The sequence below is a fragment of the Cornus florida genome, unplaced genomic scaffold (genome assembly GCF_030987335.1).
Source record: "Cornus florida cultivar Cherokee Brave unplaced genomic scaffold, ASM3098733v1 CherokeeBrave_3.0.0_Hap2_Chr08, whole genome shotgun sequence".
NCBI lineage: Eukaryota > Viridiplantae > Streptophyta > Magnoliopsida > Cornales > Cornaceae > Cornus > Cornus florida.
The window spans coordinates 6,285,378-6,306,455 of record NW_026775578.1 but is presented as its reverse complement, the minus strand read 5'-3'; the positions used below and the strand labels follow the sequence as shown (position 1 = coordinate 6,306,455).

Below are 21,078 nucleotides of genomic sequence, written 5' to 3'. Positions count from 1 at the left end.
CGGCTTCAACCGTTTGTGATGATGCTAGTGGTAAAACAACAGGTTATAAGAAATAGTGTCATCAAAAAAATGATTGCATTTGATATGCAACAGTTGTAAGCATGGTTCGCAATATCGGTTGCAGTCGCGGTGTAATGGACTCAGACAAAGTTAGTGTAAATTGGTCAATACGAGTCGCGTATCGAATTTGAAAAAAAGTAAGTCGCGTATCAAACGATAATGCAAACCATGGTTGTAAGCAATATAATGTAGAAGAAAAGTGTATGAAATTATAAACAACATTCTTGGGAGCACTTCCTAAAAAAAAAAAAAAGATAAAATCAACTAAAATGATTTGATCATATAAAGTCAAGGACACAAATTGTATAGTTTCTAACAGCCTTCTGGTTTAGTTTTTTTATAATAGTTTTATAATCTTAAAGAACTGAAAATTAGACTATTTTCATAAAACAATCTTTTATAGATAAGAGACCTTTATAATTTTTAAGAACTGTTTTTAAAAATCTGAATCAAACATCTCTTACAAGTTTCCACCATGTTCTATAAGAAAAGGACACTGAAAATTGTTCTTGGTATAATCTTATGATGTTCTTAAATATCCGTTGCAGCATATCAAGGCCTTTACTTGTGAAAGAATCATTTTTTTTCATTGAAAATATATACTTTGCTTCCTAAACTCTAAAAATAAAAATATTTACATCTAAACAAACAGAAAAACCTGAGAAACCCCGAAAAAAAAAAAAAGAAAAAAAAAAGAAAAAAAAAGGAGGTAAATGGGCAATTCTTAATCTCTAGTAGTGGTAGTAGTGGTATGTTTCACCTCCCAATTAGGGGGCTTGTGAAAGGGGTCAAGATGTAGTTTGTCACTGTTATTTTTGAAGCAACAAAATGAATTAAATAAAGAGAGGGGACGATATTCTATGTTGGAAGTGGTCATGTCTAGGGATTGAAATGTCATGGAATACAAATCCATCTTTTTGGCATGCATTTCACCTACCAACATATCAAACACATTTTTTTTTTTTGAATGTGTTTGGATGATGGGGAATTGATTCAAATTCCTCATCAACATTGTTCAAAGTGAGTAGCAGTGAATTATCCTTTGGATATATACCAATTGGCAGCTCCTATTTCCATTTATATGGCAATAATAGAGGGGACATATTTCACTAGAGATATTATACTCAAAATTGCATATGTTTCAAGAATCACAGATATACCATTCAACAACAAAGAGAGGGAAGTCTTTATGATAGAGTGGTATACCTCATCAAGATTGTTCAAAGTGAGTAGTACTGGATTATCCTTTGGATATATACCAATTGCCAGCTCCCATTTTCATTTTTATGGCAATAATGGAGGGGTTAGATTTCACTGCTATGCTCGGCTACATAGAATTGGAGTTTTGGAATTAAAATTGGTGGAATTGGAAAGAAATTTGATTCAAAGTTTGTAATTTCACCAATTATAATTCCAAAACTCTAATTTTATGCGATCTAAAATAGTCTAAAAATATTCAAAACAGCATATGTTTCGAGAATCATCCACATAAAACATTCAACAACATAAAAGGAGAAGTTATAAAGTGGTATACCTTTTATCCTAATATGTCTTTTCATATAGGGGAAGAGACTGAATCTTTTATGCAAAATTATATTTTTTTATTTTTGGAGAATTTAAGAAGAGAGAAATAATTAGGGTATGTTTTCTTGTTTATTCGGACCATGGTATATTTATCCAAACTGAACTCTCAGAAAGCACATTTCTTCCAAATTGATTGATTCAAGCGCATGAGAATGCAATGATGGGCGTGTATCTTGCAAATTGCTAATATTCTCAGCAAAAGTATATTATAATTACAAACATGAGATAATTTTTTAAACGCAGTACTAAACAATGATTATACATCCACACAAAAATACAGTTCAAATGAATAGCATGTATACTCAATTTATTTGGTTATGATTAAGATGAAGTGTTATATATTGGTTAAACACTCTTTTATGACATAATATATTTTAAAGTTGCGATGATGGATGACCATGAACCTATCAGATTTCTACAATTAAATGTTATACAGATAGGGTGAGGGCTCTTACATCTCAAGCATAAGACCTTTCCCTCCATCTCATTTATAATTAATTAAATTTTGATTCCAATATATATATATATATATTGGTAATATGGGTGTTATACTACTGAAGTTTAGCAAAGTGAAATATTCTCGTCTTTAAAAACTAAAGGTTGAGGTCCGAATCTCCATGAAGCATAATGGGTGAGTGTGCATAATTTAGAGTTATCTACTTACAAAGAAATATGGTACTAAATGCAACTCACTATTCGTGTATCAAACATAAACTCAAATAAAATCACTAAAATTTATGTTAAAAGGTGAAAATTTAATATGAATATATGAAAAGTTGTTTTTGTTTTTTATAAGTAAAAGTTACTAAAGATGATATTAGAATTTTGGTTGTCCTTAAGTATCATTATAAAGTTTTTATTAGGTGCACTACAAACTTTAAGTGCCTCCTTTGACGGACGATACTAGTTGAGTGTTGAAGTACAATTACTCATTTTGGAAGTGAATGATATTTTCTGCTTCACCATAAGTAAGGGACTTATTAAATACAATTAAAGTCATGTAGGCTCCATTTCATCTTCATCTTCATCTTCATCTTCATCATCTTCTTTTTTTTTTTTGTTTTTTTTTGTATTTTGCTTGAATTTATATTTTATTATTTTCACAAGTTGGTTGAGTGTGATGTGTAAAGATGAATTGTCTAAATTAATTTGATCAGAGAGTTGATTTTATTTAAGCTTATCATCTGTGTCACTTTGCACATGGCATGTGCTGGTTACTTTCATTATTTTTCTATATGCCAAGTAAAAGTGGAACATCCAAAGCACAATTCATATGGTTCTAAAAAGGTCACATTTCATTGAATTGAATGTGCTTCAAAATATACTTACCTTTTTCACAAATTGCAACAATCATCCCATTTGTTTTTCACAAATTGCAACAATCATCCCATTTGTTGCTTCGTATTTCTGCCCAAAATTCTTCCAATATGTTAAAAGGGTGGGGGAAAGAATGTAGAACAGAAGCGAATATGCCAGAAAAATAAAAATAAATCAAAAAGTAGCTATATACGTGAGATATGGTGATTACAGAACCAAAAAAAATAAAATAAGATAAAATAATTAAAAAAACTAATATTTTTCATTTTTCAAGAGAAGTTAAGGAATTTATGAGACCCAGGCCAAGTGACTTACCACCACTTGAATCAACTTGGGGTTATTATTCTTATATGGTTTCTTGAAATATATCGTCAACAACCAACAATATGATTTTTATTTTTTATTTTTTATTTTTTTATATTATATCATGTTTTTATTAAGTCATTCTTAAAAAATAATAATAATAATAAATATTGGGAGATGACTACCAAATTGTGTTTTCCACCTTTAAGCCAAATAAGTTTGTGTATTTATTTGCAACCTGTCTTTCCTTTTAAAATGATTTGGAGGTATTGTTGGTGTATTCATGCATGGCATTGAAGGGACATCCAAATACACAAATTTTGAAACCGTTGCTAATAACCCTATACAACAATATCAACTTTAATGATATCGTTCATTTTTCATTCAGTTCACACGATCCAGAGGTTACTATACAAAGATTGAATACAACTTGTAGCATTTGATATCTATCATATCTTCATATGCTACCAATACAGAACTACTTTATTGACTACCATTCAATGTTGGCCGGTCCAACTACCCAATCTATTGGGAGATAAATTTAGAAAATATTTTTAAGCATTTTCATCTAAAATGATATGCAAAATATAAAAAAGTGAAATTTCTTTAAATTTTTCGGCCAAAAATTTTGGTTGAAATCCTAATCAGAATAACATTACTCTAACATTCACAGTAAACAAAAAAAAAAAAAATAAATAAATAAATTTAACATTTAATATTATTTTATATGTACAAAGTGATTGCTTTCGATTCCAATATGCATATTTAGGTATGTGTGACATGAGTTTTTATTATTTTTAATTGTACTTTTAAAGTTTAAAATTAATTAACTACTAACACTGCTCAATGTAGGCAATTCTAACCTTGCTCAACTTTTTATTACACCTTCGGATTAAAGTTTTACATTGATAAGTTGTTAGATGAAATTAAGTTGAATAAATGTGTACTATCATCTTAAACCCCTACCTACTTTATTGTGATAATGATGCAACTGGCACCTACCATATATGCCTTAGTTTTCAACAAAGTAGTAATAATAGTTCATTACCGAAGGCTTTGAATTCTTACAGGTGAATATTTTTAAAAAGGTCACGAGCAATAAACAGTTGTGATATGTAAATAGGTACACGTTCTTATTTATAATATTTATTTTGGTGGGAATAAGCGCACGTTGTTGTTAGTAGAACTAAAAACTAAAGTAGCCTTATGTTACAAGGAGTTATTTGACCTATATTGAATCCGGGTGAAAAAGTGATTGAATATAAACTAAGTTACATAAAGCGGGAACGAAAGTAAGAGCAAATTCTAGAGTGGAATCGCAAAAGCAACAAAATTAAGTAACAGATAGTGATAATGCGAGTGAAAGCGTGAGAGCAATACTCGTTGAGGGAAATTGTGCGACTTAGGGTATAAATAGGTGGGTATATATGTAGTTTAAATTTTTGAATAAATGGGCAAGTGCCTACCCGTTATAATTGGTATCAAGTCAAATCTAGTCCTTAATCTAGTGTCACGTCAACCGTCCTAGTGAGCCACCCTGAGTAGGCAGAGTGGCCCGACTATAATGAAGGCGTTGCAAGTTCGGGTGGAAGAGAATGTTATAAGGAGATATTTGTCTCACATCGGATTCAGATGGGAAAGTAATTAGGTATAAATAGGTGAGTACAAGTGCCCACCCGTTACACTTTATGTATTTTTTTAAAAAAAAAAAACAAAATAAATATAAAATGACCAAAGTATCCTAACCAAAAGAGAGAGAGATTATATTTATATAAAAAATGGTATAATTGGCGACGAGACATACCTATTGGTGCTTTCTCGTAGACTCCTCTTGGAATTTGATTCTGAGATTGCTGTATTCCTTTCAGCGAGATCGAATGACGAGAAGGAGGACAAAAAACATGATAAGGAAGATGACTTCCTTTTGAAGGGCGAAATTTAAAAAATTTATTATTTAAAATAGACATGTATAATGCGAAAGATATATGTATATAGTGTTAGCTACCGCTTAACATTGACTCCTGACATCATCCCTTAAGACTTTAAAGGTAGAAAATAAAAACTTTTCCGACAGCAACTTTGTTCCGCTCAAAGTCACTACATACTTAATTTCATTCACAAATCAAAGCATACACACCCGTTAGCCGATTATTTTGACCTATGATGTTGTGATTCATTGGACCATATACTCTCAAATTATATAAATATTTTTATTACTCGTATTCTAAAGAGGGGGAGCATTATACAGTAAAATTTTCATATAGTTTGTAAATATAAGAGGTAAATTTGTAAAATTCATATATTTTCATTACATCATAAAAAAATGTAAGCAATTCTGATGTTTATCAATTTATGAATGAAAAATCCAACCTAATGGACTTTACCTGTACTTTTTATTTGAGCCAAGACAGAACTAATAATGATAAGCAAACAACAACCAGATAACAAATAATAATCAGATAATGTTTTTTATTTTCGAAACTAGAAATAAAAATGAGTGACCACCACTTCTTTTATGACATTCCTCATGGCAAAGATGCTGTCCAAGAATATACATTCTTCTGCATGCATGTGACAATAAAACCACTGTTTTGTGATGCCATTGCATTATATATTTGTTTATGTATATTATATTATATTGTATTATATTATATATATGTCCAATATCAGATGCATGGAGCACCATTGGAAATGAAAGAGTCGGCTCCCTCTTCCTAACATTGTTGTTGGTTCAAATCTCATTTGTACAAGAATGTAGTAATAATAATAAAAATAAAATTTACTATATATATATATATATATATATATATATATATTTTTTTTTTTGTAGGATTAATGCTTTTGAAAATAAATAATTGTAAGATTAAGAAATGTGTTCAGACTTGGGATAAAGAAAATCAATTTGACATGTCTTGCATGGTTATTACTACCCAAATTTGCAAATCATAATTGTTGCCTTCATAATAAAATGGCTTGCTAATTTTTTAACCAAATTTTCTATTTTTTTTAATCATGTTATGGTTACTTTTAGTTTATAGTGCATTGATTTTTCATAGAATAAGTAGCGTATTACTTGGCAATCAATGCAATCGAAATTAAAGCACGACTACACATCGATTTAGTGTTATATAACTACAAAACTAAAATAGGAATAAATTTATATAGTCTTGTCAAGTAAGAGTCGGTAAGACCCACGCAAACTTAAATTACTAGAAATAAAATAAAATAAACTAACCCCACAATGATGTAACAGACTTGAACCTTCAACTTTTAAATGTACAATAATACTGCAATACTCACCACTAAGCTAATATAAAAAAAAATCCCAGTCTAATAGATTTATTAACAAAATTTATACTTTAACTACAAAAAAGAAATCTTGAGACGACTCTCTGGACTGGAAACTTCTACCTTCTGATTAGGTATGTGATGAGGCAGACAAATCACAGTCATTTGTATCATATCCTGTCAATAAAATTAAAAAACAGTTTATATTAAATGATGGACCAATTTCATTATATGATAAATGCAAAATAAATTTTCATAAACTAAACAAACCAATAACGTGACGTATCAAGCACAACCCATATCTCATCCTCCCTTCAATCTCTAATATCTTATCCTCCCTTCTATATTGAATGAAGAGGAGATGCACAGAAAATGAAAGTTTGGCAATTTTGTTTACTCTTTACAAAAAGCAGAAACAGCCAAAAGTGATAAAAACCAACTTTTTGTTATAAATTTACAAAGTGCAGCCCATGAGATCTTGATCATTCTCTCTCTCTCTCACACACACGCAGCCCTTTTCCACTATACGTGTTCTGATGAAGGAAAATAAAAACAACTAAGGATCTGGCATCCCTATCTGTATCATAATTGGAAAAAAGCTGTTTTATATTTTCACTTCAATAAAAAGGGACGAATATGAATTATGACAATTACAGCAATATGAGCAAGTACAGATAAAATGTCGGACTCTAGATAGTCCAAATCTAAACGAGAAATAACCATTTTGTGATTGATCCCGACTGAATTACCTAATATTTTTACTTTTGTCATTTATGCATTTTATTAAAGATAAATTATACTCACTTCTCTTAAAGTTTGAATAAATAAGACAAATAATACACTGCAGCACTAGTAGAAATTAGTAGACAGTTTAGTATTTATTACTTTGATTTTTTCTTAAATTTGTTTTTTTTTCTATTTGTAAGAATGTGATTTTGAAAGTGAAAAATCAATAATACCTTATATTACAATAATATAATATATTACATCTTAAAAAATAAAAATAAAATTATCATTTTATAAAATTTAATAACGGGTGTTATGGAATGGACAAGATCCTCTCCAGTGTAAGAGAGGTCTAGCGCAGTATTTAGTAATTGAAATTGAATTAATAAATAAAATACACTAGTAATGAAATAATCTCAATCATTAGATATTTTGCTAGACCTCTAAAACACTGAAAGATAATCATTGTCCGTTATCAAACACACCCATCAAATCAAATCTCAAGAATAGTAATAAATTCAATTGTTGATGTATAATTTGTCATGACGTAAAAGAGTGATCATTGTAATTTATTAAATGGTGAGATAAAATGACAATTATGACATCCCTTTCACTATACTCATTACTCAATTACCTTAATTAAACAATGATCCTCATTTTATTAAAAAGGGGGAGAGTGTCCATGTCATGATCAAAAGTAATCAACTAAAATAAGAACCTCAAAGGCATATCATCATGCCATCACACTCATACTCGCATCATAAATCCACCATCCAACAAGTGTAATGTGTAAAAACGCAACTCATATCTCTCTGTCTCACACACACGCACACACAAATCAACCCTTGCAGCGAAATTCTCAAATTGCTTTCATGATGTAATCAACCAATTACTTATATACCCAAACATCATAATAATATTCTTTTCGCTTACCATATCATTATGATTCCCACACACTGTATGAGTATATGATACATTATATATATATATATATATCTCTCTTTGATTCCATGTATGCAATAACTGAATTTGTGCATTTAATGAAGACAAAAGAACACCTGCTTTCAGCTAAATTACCTTTCATTCAGCTAACAGCTACCCATCCCAGGAGTCCAATTCTCGCACGGCTCTCCATCAGCGTAACAACCATTCAATTCTAGGTAAGTAAAGAAAGAAATGTTTTAGGGAAATCGTTGCATAATTTAAATAACATGTCTCTTTTCGGTGAGTTAATATTATATTACTGGTATATATACATTGTATATACAATTGTATGTATACACATTACAGATTATGGTGGATCACCTGATTCACCTCCGTACTCTCTCTCTGTCTCTCACGAAAGTTCCAGCCCAGTCATCACCACACCGTCATAAAGTAGTGCAGCCGGTGGTGGTGTTGTTCATATTTTCTCTCTCTAAACTCTTAAGCAGCTTCTGCTACTGCTGTCTTTGTCGTGCAGAATCATCGCCTCGGCAATCTCCACCGGCTCACTTACCGAATTTCCAGAAAAGCGCCATACCCAGGTCAGATTTTTGGATTTTCTGTAATGGGTTTCTCTCAGATTTCAATTTCACGGAGTCTGTTTGTCTCCTTTTGTTCTGTTTAGATAACTTAGAGAGAGAAAAAAGAGGAGAGAGAGAGAGGGGGGGACGGTTACTTCCTCTCTCTCTCTAAAACTCTCTCTCTGTCTTGGTATTCCGTGTTACAATTGATGAAAAAAAAAACTCTTTGTTTTCATGTGCAATGCGTCTGCAGATTCTCTCTCTACCAACAGCTATTTGTTTTATCCCTGCGACTTGTCACCATTTTAGCGCATTCAGTACAGCAATCATCACCAAATGGTGAAATGCCCTTCACGAGATTCGATCTCTCTTGCCTGAATATTTACACACTGCATCGACTCACCGATTTTGATCACTTTCTTCCGCAAAGGTTAAACATCTACTATGGGTATGAACATTCTGTTCAGTAGAATCTCTGGTTTATCATTACCGACCACGCACTCTTTTGCTGGAGGCAACCTTTTGGGGTCGTTTCAAGGTTTGCCTATATTGGAACTATCGTCAATTTGCATCAATCTGACATTGTTTCTTGTATTCCTATTCATCGTATCGGCAAGACAGATATTCCTGTGTGTTGGTCGAATTCGAATCATTAAGGATGATTCAAATGTAAATCCAATCCCAATTCGGCACACAGTTGATGGTGAAATCCGGAGTATCGAAATTGGTTGGAGTTATAAAGCTTCGGTATACTGTTGTTTCTACGTGTTGTTTCTTCAAGTATTGGGTTTAGGGTTTGATGGTGTTGATTCGATTAGAAGGGCTGCACATGGAGAAGGTACATATTGGACCTCTCTGTTGTTGCCTGCAGCTCAGGGTTTAGCTTGGTTTGTGTTGAGCTTTTCAACTCTTCACTGTAAATTCAAGGTCTCTGAGAAATTCCCATTATTGTTGAGGGTATGGTGGGTTGTATCATTCGGCATTTGCTTGTGTACTTTGTATGCCGATGGGAGAGGATTTCTAGTCGAAGGTTCAAAACACTTGAATTCTCATGTTGTGGCGAATATTGCTGCAAGCCCTGCTCTTGCCTTCCTCTGTTTCGTAGCAATTAGGGGTGTTACTGGTATACAAATATGGAGAAACTCGGATCTTCAAGAGCCATTGCTGCCTGAAGAAGAAGCAGGGTGTCTTAAGGTTACTCCTTATAGTGAAGCAGGGTTCTTTAGTTTGGCTACGCTTTCATGGTTGAATCCACTTCTTTCAATTGGTGCAAAGAGACCACTTGAGCTAAGGGACATTCCACTTCTTGCACCAAAAGATCGTTCCAAGACCAATTATAAAATTCTTAACTCAAATTGGGAAAAGTTGAAGGCTGAAAATCCTTCGAAGCAGCCTTCTTTAGCTTGGGCTATTCTCAAGTCTTTCTGGAAGGAGGCAGCCTGTAATGCCATTTTTGCAGGCTTGAATACTCTTGTTTCATATGTGGGTCCGTACATGATTAGCTACTTTGTAGATTACTTAGGGGGGATTGAGGCTTTCCCACATGAGGGGTATATTCTTGCTGGAACATTCTTCTCAGCCAAGTTAGTTGAAACCTTGACAACCCGTCAGTGGTATCTTGGGGTCGACATTCTGGGCATGCATGTGAGATCAGCTCTTACGGCAATGGTATACCGAAAGGGACTCAGGCTCTCGAGCTCGGCCAAGCAAAGTCACACCAGTGGAGAGATTGTTAATTATATGGCAGTGGATGTTCAAAGAGTGGGGGATTACTCTTGGTATCTCCATGACATGTGGATGCTACCTCTGCAGATCATTCTTGCGCTAGCTATTTTGTATAAGAATGTTGGGATTGCTTCTGTTGCAACATTGATTGCCACCATTATCTCCATCATTGCAACTGTCCCACTGGCGAGGATTCAGGAAGATTATCAAGACAAGTTAATGACTGCCAAGGATGATAGGATGAGAAAGACTTCTGAATGTCTTAGGAACATGAGGATTCTCAAGTTGCAAGCTTGGGAGGATAGATACCGCGTGAAGCTGGAGGAAATGCGGAGCGTGGAATTCAAGTGGCTAAGGAAAGCTCTATACTCTCAGGCTTTTATTACATTCATCTTTTGGAGCTCCCCTATATTCGTTTCAGCAGTCACTTTCGGCACTTCCATATTGTTGGGTAATCAGCTTACAGCAGGAGGTGTTCTTTCTGCTCTGGCCACTTTCAGGATCCTCCAAGAACCACTTAGAAATTTCCCCGACTTGGTGTCAATGATGGCTCAGACAAAAGTATCTCTTGATCGAATTTCTGGGTTTCTGCAGGACGAAGAGTTGCAGGGAGATGCAACAATTGTTATACCTCCAGGCGACACAAATGTGGCAATAGAAATTAAAGACGGTGAGTTCTGTTGGGACTCTTCTTCTCCAAGGCTAACATTATCGGGTATACAGATGAGGGTGGAAAGGGGGATGCATGTGGCTGTTTGTGGCATGGTTGGTTCTGGGAAATCAAGCTTTCTGTCTTGCATCCTTGGTGAGATTCCAAAAGTCTCTGGAGAAGTAAGTTGGGTTTCGAACTATATTATATTTTTCTCTCTCTCAGGTGTCCTTTTCCTTTTGGTTATATGAAATCCTTTTTCTTTTGGGATTACAATTGTCATCTCTTAATTCCTGTTATCTTGGTGTTTATTAGGTTAGAATATGTGGTTCTGCTGCTTATGTCTCTCAGTCAGCTTGGATACAATCAGGAAATATAGAAGAGAATATTCTTTTCGGTAGCCCAATGGATAAGGCAAGGTACAAAAATGCTATCCATGCTTGTTCTCTGAAGAAGGATTTGCAGCTTCTCTCACACGGAGATCAGACCATCATTGGTGATAGAGGCATAAATCTTAGTGGTGGCCAGAAACAACGCGTGCAGCTTGCCAGGGCACTCTATCAAGATGCAGACATTTATTTACTTGATGATCCCTTTAGTGCTGTTGATGCACACACTGGGTCAGAATTATTTAAGGTTAGGCTTAGTTTTTGTTTATTAAATTTTCAGTTCAGATGATTAAACTTTGGCTAAACAATTAATGTGGTGCTGCAGGAATACATACAGACCGCACTAGCTAGGAAGACTGTAATTTTTGTAACCCATCAAGTTGAATTTCTTCCAGATGCTGATATGATACTGGTATCTAATCGTCTTTCCTTTCTAAATCTGTATATTATTTATGCAATTAAGGGTCCACATTAATTTACTCTTTTTGTCATGAGTCTGAGTTAGCAAGGTGGCCCTTTTTTGATAATCTTGAAGTTTTTCTTGTCTTTTGTTTTCAGTTTTTAGTTATGGTGATTAAAACACGCTGACTGTTTAAATTCAGTTTATATTGACTATTAAAATACAATGCAGCATCCCTTTCTTGTTTTTCTGAACTTATCAATAGTACCAAATGCAACATAGTGTTCAAAGAGAGAATAAGTTGAAGAGAATTTAGTGACAATATGATTTGTAGGTCTGAAATAAATTTTCAAATATTTACCTTCCATTTTGCAGGTTCTTAAGGAAGGCCGTATCATTCAGGCTGGGAAATATGACAATCTTTTGCAAGCAGGAACCGATTTCAAAACTTTGGTTTCAGCTCACCATGAAGCAATTGAAGCTATGGATATTCCGAATCACTCATCTGAAGATTCAGATGAAAGTCATCCTCTCGATGGATCTGTTCTAATGAGTAAAAAATGTGATTCTATTGGAGATAATATTGACAGTTTGGCAAAGGAAGTGCAAGAGGGTGTATCAGCTGCAGACCAGAAGGCAATTAAAGAAAAAAAGAAAGCTAAACGGTCAAGGAAAAAACAACTTGTTCAGGAAGAGGAAAGAGAGAGGGGCAAAGTTAGCATGAAAGTGTACCTGTCATATATGGCTGCAGCATATAAAGGCTTATTGATTCCGCTCATTATTCTTGCACAAACATTATTTCAGGTGCTTCAAATAGCTAGCAATTGGTGGATGGCTTGGGCCAATCCACAAACCCAAGGGGACCAACCTAGAACAAATAGTATGGTCCTTCTTGTTGTTTATATGGCCCTTGCTTTCGGGAGCTCTTGGTTTATATTTGTTAGGGCTGTTCTGGTGGCTACATTTGGCCTAGCAGCTGCACAAAAATTGTTTCTGAAGATGCTTACAACCATATTTCGAGCACCGATGTCTTTCTTTGACTCCACTCCAGCTGGGCGGATCTTGAATCGCGTAAGAATATGTTTATTTTGATTAATCTTGTCTCCTTCCACCTATCTTTTTCCTCATTTCATATAATTTTAGAATAATGGATTGTTTCTGACCTACCAGGTGTCTATTGATCAAAGTGTAGTTGATCTTGATATTCCTTTTAGACTTGGTGGATTTGCTTCAACAACAATCCAGCTTCTTGGTATAGTTGGTGTAATGACAAAAGTTACCTGGCAAGTCTTGCTTCTTGTTGTTCCTATGGCCATTGCTTGCTTGTGGATGCAGGTGATTAATGATCTCTTGCTTTAAACTTATAATCTGAAATTATTATTTCTCAGAACTTGCAGCCCACAATTTATGTTCTGAGTTCTTACACAGTCTGCATATACGCACTAGAGACGCTGACTGTAGCACTTCGTGTTTACCTCCATTAGGTGTATATATCTTTTCTCAATCAGCTTCAGAAAACCTAATTCTTGGGTGTTTTTTAGTTCTCGATTCCACATGGTTACTATCAGATTTCCGGTTTACTCCTGCTGTAGTCTTCTGTTAGCTAATGCCATGTATTGATGTGTGTCTTGTTCTTGATTCTGACATTTTATTATCTCATTTCTGATTTATTATTATTCCAGCTGTGATTTCTTCGGTTAGAAAATTTATATATTAATAATCTGAAGGATATGCATTTATAGAGAGCATTCTGCTAAATACATTTCATGCCTCTTTTATGGTCATCTGAGACCATTGCAATTTGTTTCTGAAATGCCTATTTTATCTACATCTTGACAATCTTTTCAGAAGATCTGCAAGCTAGCACTTCAATAATAAATACTTTAATGCTTGTGAAATTACCTCTGCCTGAATTTCTTCTATTATATATATTTCAAATACTATCGAAGGATCAAATAATCTAATGGTCAAAGAAAGACTTTTGGTCCTAGTGGAGGTTAAATTGAAATGGAAAGAAACAGGTACAGAAACTTAAATTTTTTTGTCAACTATGCAACTCTGTCACATATATATATTCTTAATTTGAGAATTCACTATCATTTTTTTTTTTCTTTCAGAATTTCAAAGCAAATCACCTTAGATATTTTATTTTTATTTTTTTCCATTGAGGAATCTCTTAGAAAGTACTGCCCCTAACAGAATTCAACGGCAGAAAAATTCTCATGTGTACCCTTCACATGAACATATTTTTATTGTTGTTTTTTCTTGGAAGAGTGGGAAAAACCGTTCAGTGGGTGTTTAAAGTTTGGTTGCGCTTTTTTGCTCGAGTCACTCTTTGCTTGGCCTATGAGGTGGCTGAGATACTTCATTTTCTGCAAGATCTAAGATTTGTCAGTCCTTGCCCACTCAAGCATTTTATTATTTTATTTTGTACATATAGAATGTATTATTGTACAGAAAATAAACAAAACTGGATTGAAGGTTGCATTCAGGGACGGAGGCATTCAGAGTCCAGTGGGGGCAATTGCCCCCACTGGAATTTTTTTTATTTTATATTATACACCCTGTAAAAAAATTATTTTGAAATATATACCTATAAAAATTAACCATTGCCCCCATAGAAAATTTTGAAAATTAGCACTATTGCCCCAACAAATTCACATTGGGCTTCTTTAAAGAGAAAGGGCCAATGGCCCAAACCACTGAAAGCATCAATCCAACCATCAAACACGTTACACAGAAGGTTATTATAATGGTTTGAATTTTTTTTTTGCTTATTATAATGGTTTGATTTTTTTTTTTTTTTTTTTTCTTCTTGCTGTTAAAGGTCGCCCCCACTCACATAATTTTCTGGATCTTTCCCTGGTTGCATTGTGTGAAACTACAAAATTTGCATCCATCTACCTTTAACTTTTGTCAATCATTTTCTCTATGGAAATTCAATTGTTTTTAGAGAGGAGCAAGTGTTTGTTTAGTTGGTGGTATACTTGAATCCCCAGAATAATTTTTTATTTTCTGATGTTTGGAGTTCCGGTGCTCAGTGAATATATCACCTCTTTGTTACAATATACAAATGCAGAAATACTACATGTCTTCATCAAGGGAACTGGTCCGCATTGTTAGCATCCAGAAATCTCCAATCATCCATCTTTTTGGTGAGTCTATTGCTGGAGCAGCCACGATTAGAGGATTTGGACAAGAAAAGCGGTTCATGAAGAGAAACCTCTATCTTCTTGATTGCTTTGCCCGCCCATTCTTCTGCAGTCTTGCAGCTATTGAATGGCTCTGCCTACGCATGGAGTTACTCTCAACCTTCGTATTTGCTTTCTGCATGATTTTACTCGTAAGCTTCCCCCATGGAAGTATTGATCCGAGTAAGTAAATAATTTTTTCCTTTACTGAACGACCAAATGTATCTGCTTCTTACGAGAAATTTTGCATGACATGTAATTGGACATGATTCATGACAACATGATCCATACCATGGGCTGTCTAGCTTAAGTTAGATCTTCTGCCACCACATAAGGGAAAATGTCTTGTTCAAACCTCAGAAGAAATGTGAATGTGCGTTTCTTACTTTGCAATAAAAATAAATTTATAATGATTCATGGTTACATTTCTAAGTATCATTTGACATTAAAAAGAGAGAAAATTGATAGTTGATGAAACAGAGTTAATTGTTGTAGTGACACGGTTTCTCTGTGCTGTGTACTATGAGATGGCTAATCTACACCAATGCGCCTGATTGTAAAACTCATGGAAGGTGAGGAAGTAGAATTTTGTGACATAAAATTGTCTCTTCAATAAATTCTGTGAAATGAATTGGACATGTCACTGAGCCAGTATTGATGGTGCGGAGTAGTTGTGTCATAAACCACAAGATTTCCCCTTATGAAGCATTTGAAATCTAAAGCCAATTCAATTGGTGAACCTATTCTAGGAATAAATTCCTTGAAATAGTATTGGAACAAAGCTTAAAGAACGTTTAAAACTATTTGGTGGATGAAGATTGCAGAGAATGAAATCCAGAACTACTGAATTGCTATGGAACCTCAACTATGCTATGCTGTTCCTAATCAAAGGTGTTTCTCTTTTATAGGTATGGCTGGCCTTGCTGTGACATATGGCCTTAATTTGAATGCACGCCTATCACGTTGGATACTTAGCTTTTGCAAGCTTGAAAATAAAATTATTTCCATAGAGAGGATTCATCAGTACTGCGAAATCCCAAGTGAAGCTCCACCTATCATTGAGGATTCTCGCCCCCCATCCTCGTGGCCAGAAAATGGAACAATTGAACTGATTGATTTAAAGGTGTGCAATTCAGCTTCACCTTACCTTTTTTGCGTGTTTCTGCTTCTAGGATGAGGTTTCATGAGTTGGCACTGAAAATTTCCTAATATCTGATCTTGTCAATTTGTTGTTGGTTGTTTTACTTGATACGTGTTTATCTAATCAGTTTTATAAATGGCCTGGGATTTTATTACACAGTTACTGTGCAAATCAGGTTCAGTGCAAGGTTACACCTGATAAATCATTTATTCTAATTTTGACACCATCTGTTTGTCTTAATTATAGAGAAAATGATTTCCATCTGACTTAAAGGCCTTGTGGAATTTCCAAGAATGCTTAATACATTGAGCACATTAGGAACTTATGATACTCTTTTAACATTTGGTGTTTTATGTGCAAGTCATACAGTATTAGTGAATGAGGGTTGCTGAGCATTTTTTTTTTTTTTTTTATCTCCATTTTTATTTGGGAGTCCATTAGTTTCTTAATAGATTCTTATTGATCACCTATTTTTCAGTTAATCTCGTATCAATATCAAATCGATATTATTATTGAAAAAGCATCCCAACTACGTGCTTTCTTATGCATTTTACATGTAAAAAAGGAAAAAATAAATATAAGGGAAATGTGTTTTCTTGTACTTTATAGGAGCTTAATTTATTATTACTACTCATTCAAGAGTTTGAATTCATGCGAGACATTATATTACAAGGCTTCAAAGATTGAGTAAAAAGAAGATGGTGGGATTTACATTCTTAAAGATCCGTAACCTCAAGCTAAAACTAAATCCATTAATTCTCAAATCAGCGGAAAACTTGAAGTCATAAACTAATCAGCAGCAATCACAAATCTTGTAATATGTACTGTATTACCTTGCATCCCTTTCAATATTTTAGTTAGGGGTTTGTTGTGTGAAAATTTCTTTCAGGTATTAACTGGAATTTTCTTCATCATCTCTTTTTTGCAAACTTTGTGGTTGTTTTCTTACTTCTATTAGACCCAAATATTCAGGTTCATGCTGGATTGTCCTAAGGAATACCTGCATATATAGTGTGCTCAATGAATAGGGTCTTCCTTGAAATTTGAGTCTTCTATAGTCTGGTTTTGATCTTGTCCCTCCTGAAGAAAATTGTGTATAGAAGATGAAATTTTAATACATAAAACTACAAAGAACTTCACTCCTTTGTCACTGGAACTTCTGTATATTGACTAGTCAAACTGATTATATTTTCTTAGTTCCTATTTTATGTCACTTTTTTGGTGATTCTTCCCCGAAGATGTTTTTATTTGAAAGAAGGATGGGTTTCTTTAACCAGGTTTGTTTGTTTATATATTAAGGAGAAAAGAAAAACATGCTGACTTGCTGGGTTTCTGTAACTATATTTGTTTGTTTAAAAATTACGGAGAAAATAAAACCATGCTGGCTTTTTAAGTATTTCAATTTTGGTTACAAGTTATTATGATAACTATCTGCTCAAAAATAAATTGTTCTGATGTCTCTCCTGTACTCCAAAGGTTCGTTACAAGGAGAATCTTCCTGTAGTGCTTCATGGTGTAACATGCCAATTTCCTGGCGGGAAGAAGATTGGAATAGTAGGGCGTACAGGAAGTGGTAAATCTACTTTGATCCAGGCACTCTTCCGATTGATTGAACCTGAAGGTGGCAGGATTATTATTGACAACATTGATATTTCAACAATTGGTCTTCATGACCTACGTAGCCGTCTGAGTATCATACCCCAAGATCCAACTCTTTTTGAAGGGACCATTAGGGGCAACCTTGATCCCCTCGGAGAGCATTCAGATCAAGACATTTGGCAGGTTAATTTGGATTTGCTTACCCTCTTTTTCCTTCATCTAGTGTCCACATGCATGATAACTAAATTCTCTGGATTTTTTTATTTTAAATGTTCAGTTTTTTGGTTAATAAAAAAGAAAGAGAAGAATTGAAAAATTTACCATGTATGGCCCATAAATCTCTGAAAGAAATATCGCAGATACTATGAAAATCCCAAATTATTTGGATAATCGTTAAGTGAGAAGCAAATCCTTTTTTTTTAGCTCGAATTGTTTTTCCTCTCACTTGGGTCATTTTTGAAATCATTTCCTTGAGTAAATTCTGTGTTGATTTTGTTGCTAAATTGTCGGCTTCCCATCCTTTTCACGATAATTTGCCTTTTTAATCTATTAATGTGATATCATTCCTGTGCTAAGTGTCACTCTGGCCATGTCCATCTGTAGTATTGTGCCACATTGACTGATAAAATTTTAATTTGTCACAGGCGCTTGATAAATCTCAACTTGGACAGATAATTCAACAAAAGGAGCAAAAGCTTGACGCACCAGGTATATACTCTACACATTTGAACATTAAGTTTAACCTCTTTTGATATTGCGTCTAGAAGTTTTCTTTTTGGCTTATGCATAAACGGATTAATATATCTGAAATTGGTAGTTCTGGAGAATGGAGATAATTGGAGTGTGGGGCAGCGGCAACTTGTTTCCCTGGGCCGGGCTTTACTCAAGCAGGCAAGAATTCTGGTGCTTGATGAAGCAACAGCCTCAGTTGATTCAGCCACTGATAATCTTATCCAGAAGATTATCCGAACAGAGTTTAAAGACTGCACTGTTTGCACTATTGCTCATCGTATACCAACTGTAATTGACAGCGATCTAGTTCTAGTCCTCAGTGATGGTGCGTACTGTAACACTTTTTCTTATTTCTTCAATTAAATAGATATTGAAATATGAGTTTAGTGCAGTGTTCCAGAATTTTGGTGAAGTGACAATTTGCCTTGGCAATGTTATCATATTGAAAACTTTTCTGTTTTCATTTGGAATTCAAAACATCAAATTTTTTAAACATTCTGGGAATTGAAGAGGTAAGAGTGCGCAAAGCAAATGTGGTTAGAAATCCACAAGTTAGTACCTTCAATTACAACCACCTAGCTGGAGAAGTGTCAGGATACAATAGATATAGACAGTTCCTTGGGCATGAAATAGCCCTTGGTGAGTCCTGCTTCTCTATACAACTGTGCAGCCACATTGGTTTGCCGTGTTCCTCATTGGTCTGCCTTTGTTTAATAGTAGTAATTTATTCAGACAGTGATAAGAAATTATACACTTTCACCTCGGGAAATGAAGAGGAATATCCGTCGAAGGGTCCAATGTTAAGGTTGATGTTTTTATGCTTTAACAATTTTAAGGGTCTTCTTTTTTTACTTGTTATTTTTGAATCAATGGATTTATCAACTTCGTCTTAAAGAAAACTTGAATTGTTCCTTTAGCTTGTTTTTCATTCTTGTGGTGCTGGAGGAAGGTTGTGGAATGAATCTATATATATTCCCACTGTTCTCCATCTCCAGCCAAAAGGAGTATTTTAGATACTATGATTTGTTATCATAATTTGTGTAGAACTACTCCATGATGGTTTGCTGAATTATTCTTTTTTATGTCTGCTTTCTTATATTTATTTTCCTCTGCTTCTTTGCTCATGTCTTTAAGGCCTAAGTTGCATCTACTCGTATTTCATTGCACTTCCTGTTTCTGTTTTTTGTCGACCTTTTAATATTATGTTTTGAAATGAAATATAATAAATAAATAAAATTGTATATTTCAGACTGGAGCTTGATTGATTCCAGGTTTGAATATAAGTCCTTGCGTTTTGTAAGAACATCAAACAGACAAACACCATTTTTGAATGTGGAAGTTCACATCAGAATTTGTTTTAGAATAGTTCAGAATGTTATTCATCATTCAGTTCCCATTCTTAAATTTTCTTTGATCATGTGTGCTTCTGCATGCACCAATTGTGGCTCATCAGACTTGGTTTCAATATGTTTTGTAGGTCGAGTCACAGAGTTTGATACCCCGGCACGACTATTAGAGGATAAGTCTTCCATGTTTCTCAAGTTGGTGTCAGAGTACTCGTCGAGGTGAAGTGGCATACCAGATTTTAAAATTAGATGGCATGCCTGGTAAACCTTTGATGTAAAAACAAGAACAACAGAGGACCTTCCTGGAAAGCAAACCGGTTGATGCTGCTGCCTTTCTTCCTGCATTTCTTAAAATTCAAAAGACTAATGGGAGTGGAAGAGGTATGTGCATCCTATCAAATCAAAAGGCCTCTAAAAGGTGTATAGTTTCAGTTTCAAGTGATTATGAGAATTTTTTCCCAGTTGAGAGCAACGGGGGAATTCGTGCTTGGCTGTCATATTCCCTGACATATAAATAAGATGGGCCAGCAGAGATCGATAATAATTACACAAATAAGAAATGGGGCGGCGAATTGTATCTGAAGATGTGCAATAAAGTAGGTTTTTGCATTGAAGCAATTTGTAATTTTGTTAGGATGTTTTTTAGACAGGCCGTGTTTATGTCACTGTTTTCACCGGCAGAATTTTGTTCGGTACATTAGTGAATTTACTTCAAACCAAGCAGGTCTTTCTTTTATGCCGATTTCACTGATCTCTGAGTTGCTTTTGCAGTGTAAAAGGTAACATGGTGATTCCACAACAATCTGTGATGGACTCAGTATAGAGAGAATTTACTGGTTATGATAATCAAAAAAAAACTTTTCTTTTAATCTGTTATAGTTTTACAGCGTTGTTAGATTTCAATCAGATCATTGGTTTGCTTATATATATATATTTTTAATATATGCAATGATGATTATAGCCCGAACAATGAAATGCTGCTTCAAATTGGATTATTGTATATAATTATAATACATGAATCTGATATTGTTGTATTTGCCAGTGGCATTATGCTTAATCTGCATTTCTTTAAATTTACTTTCACATATTTGTTAGGCCATACAACCATACTTGTGTGATGACA

At 34.2% G+C, this 21,078-nt stretch overlaps 1 protein-coding gene across 1 annotated transcript; it reads left to right on the top strand.

Moving 5' to 3' along the window:
• Positions 1-8,302: 8,302 nt before the first annotated feature.
• LOC132269097 (ABC transporter C family member 5) lies at positions 8,303-20,824 on the top strand. The gene is made up of 13 exons (XM_059770127.1): positions 8,303-8,438; positions 8,569-8,804; positions 9,037-11,339; positions 11,473-11,793; positions 11,872-11,958; positions 12,322-13,017; positions 13,117-13,281; positions 15,026-15,320; positions 16,046-16,260; positions 17,755-18,060; positions 18,522-18,585; positions 18,695-18,934; positions 20,087-20,824. The coding sequence occupies exons 3-13, from the start codon at positions 9,228-9,230 to the stop codon at positions 20,176-20,178; spliced, it is 4,593 nt and encodes a 1,530-aa protein (XP_059626110.1). The 5' UTR covers positions 8,303-8,438; positions 8,569-8,804; positions 9,037-9,227; the 3' UTR covers positions 20,179-20,824.
• The last annotated feature ends 254 nt before the right edge of the window (positions 20,825-21,078 follow it).

Coding starts and splice junctions, on each gene's coding strand:
- LOC132269097 (XM_059770127.1), top strand. CDS start 9,228: ATGGGTATGAACATTCTGTTCAGTAGAATCTCTGGTTTATCATTACCG. Junction 11,340..11,472: donor TTCCAAAAGTCTCTGGAGAA/GTAAGTTGGGTT, acceptor GGTGTTTATTAG/GTTAGAATATGTGGTTCTGC. Junction 11,959..12,321: donor CAGATGCTGATATGATACTG/GTATCTAATCGT, acceptor TCCATTTTGCAG/GTTCTTAAGGAAGGCCGTAT.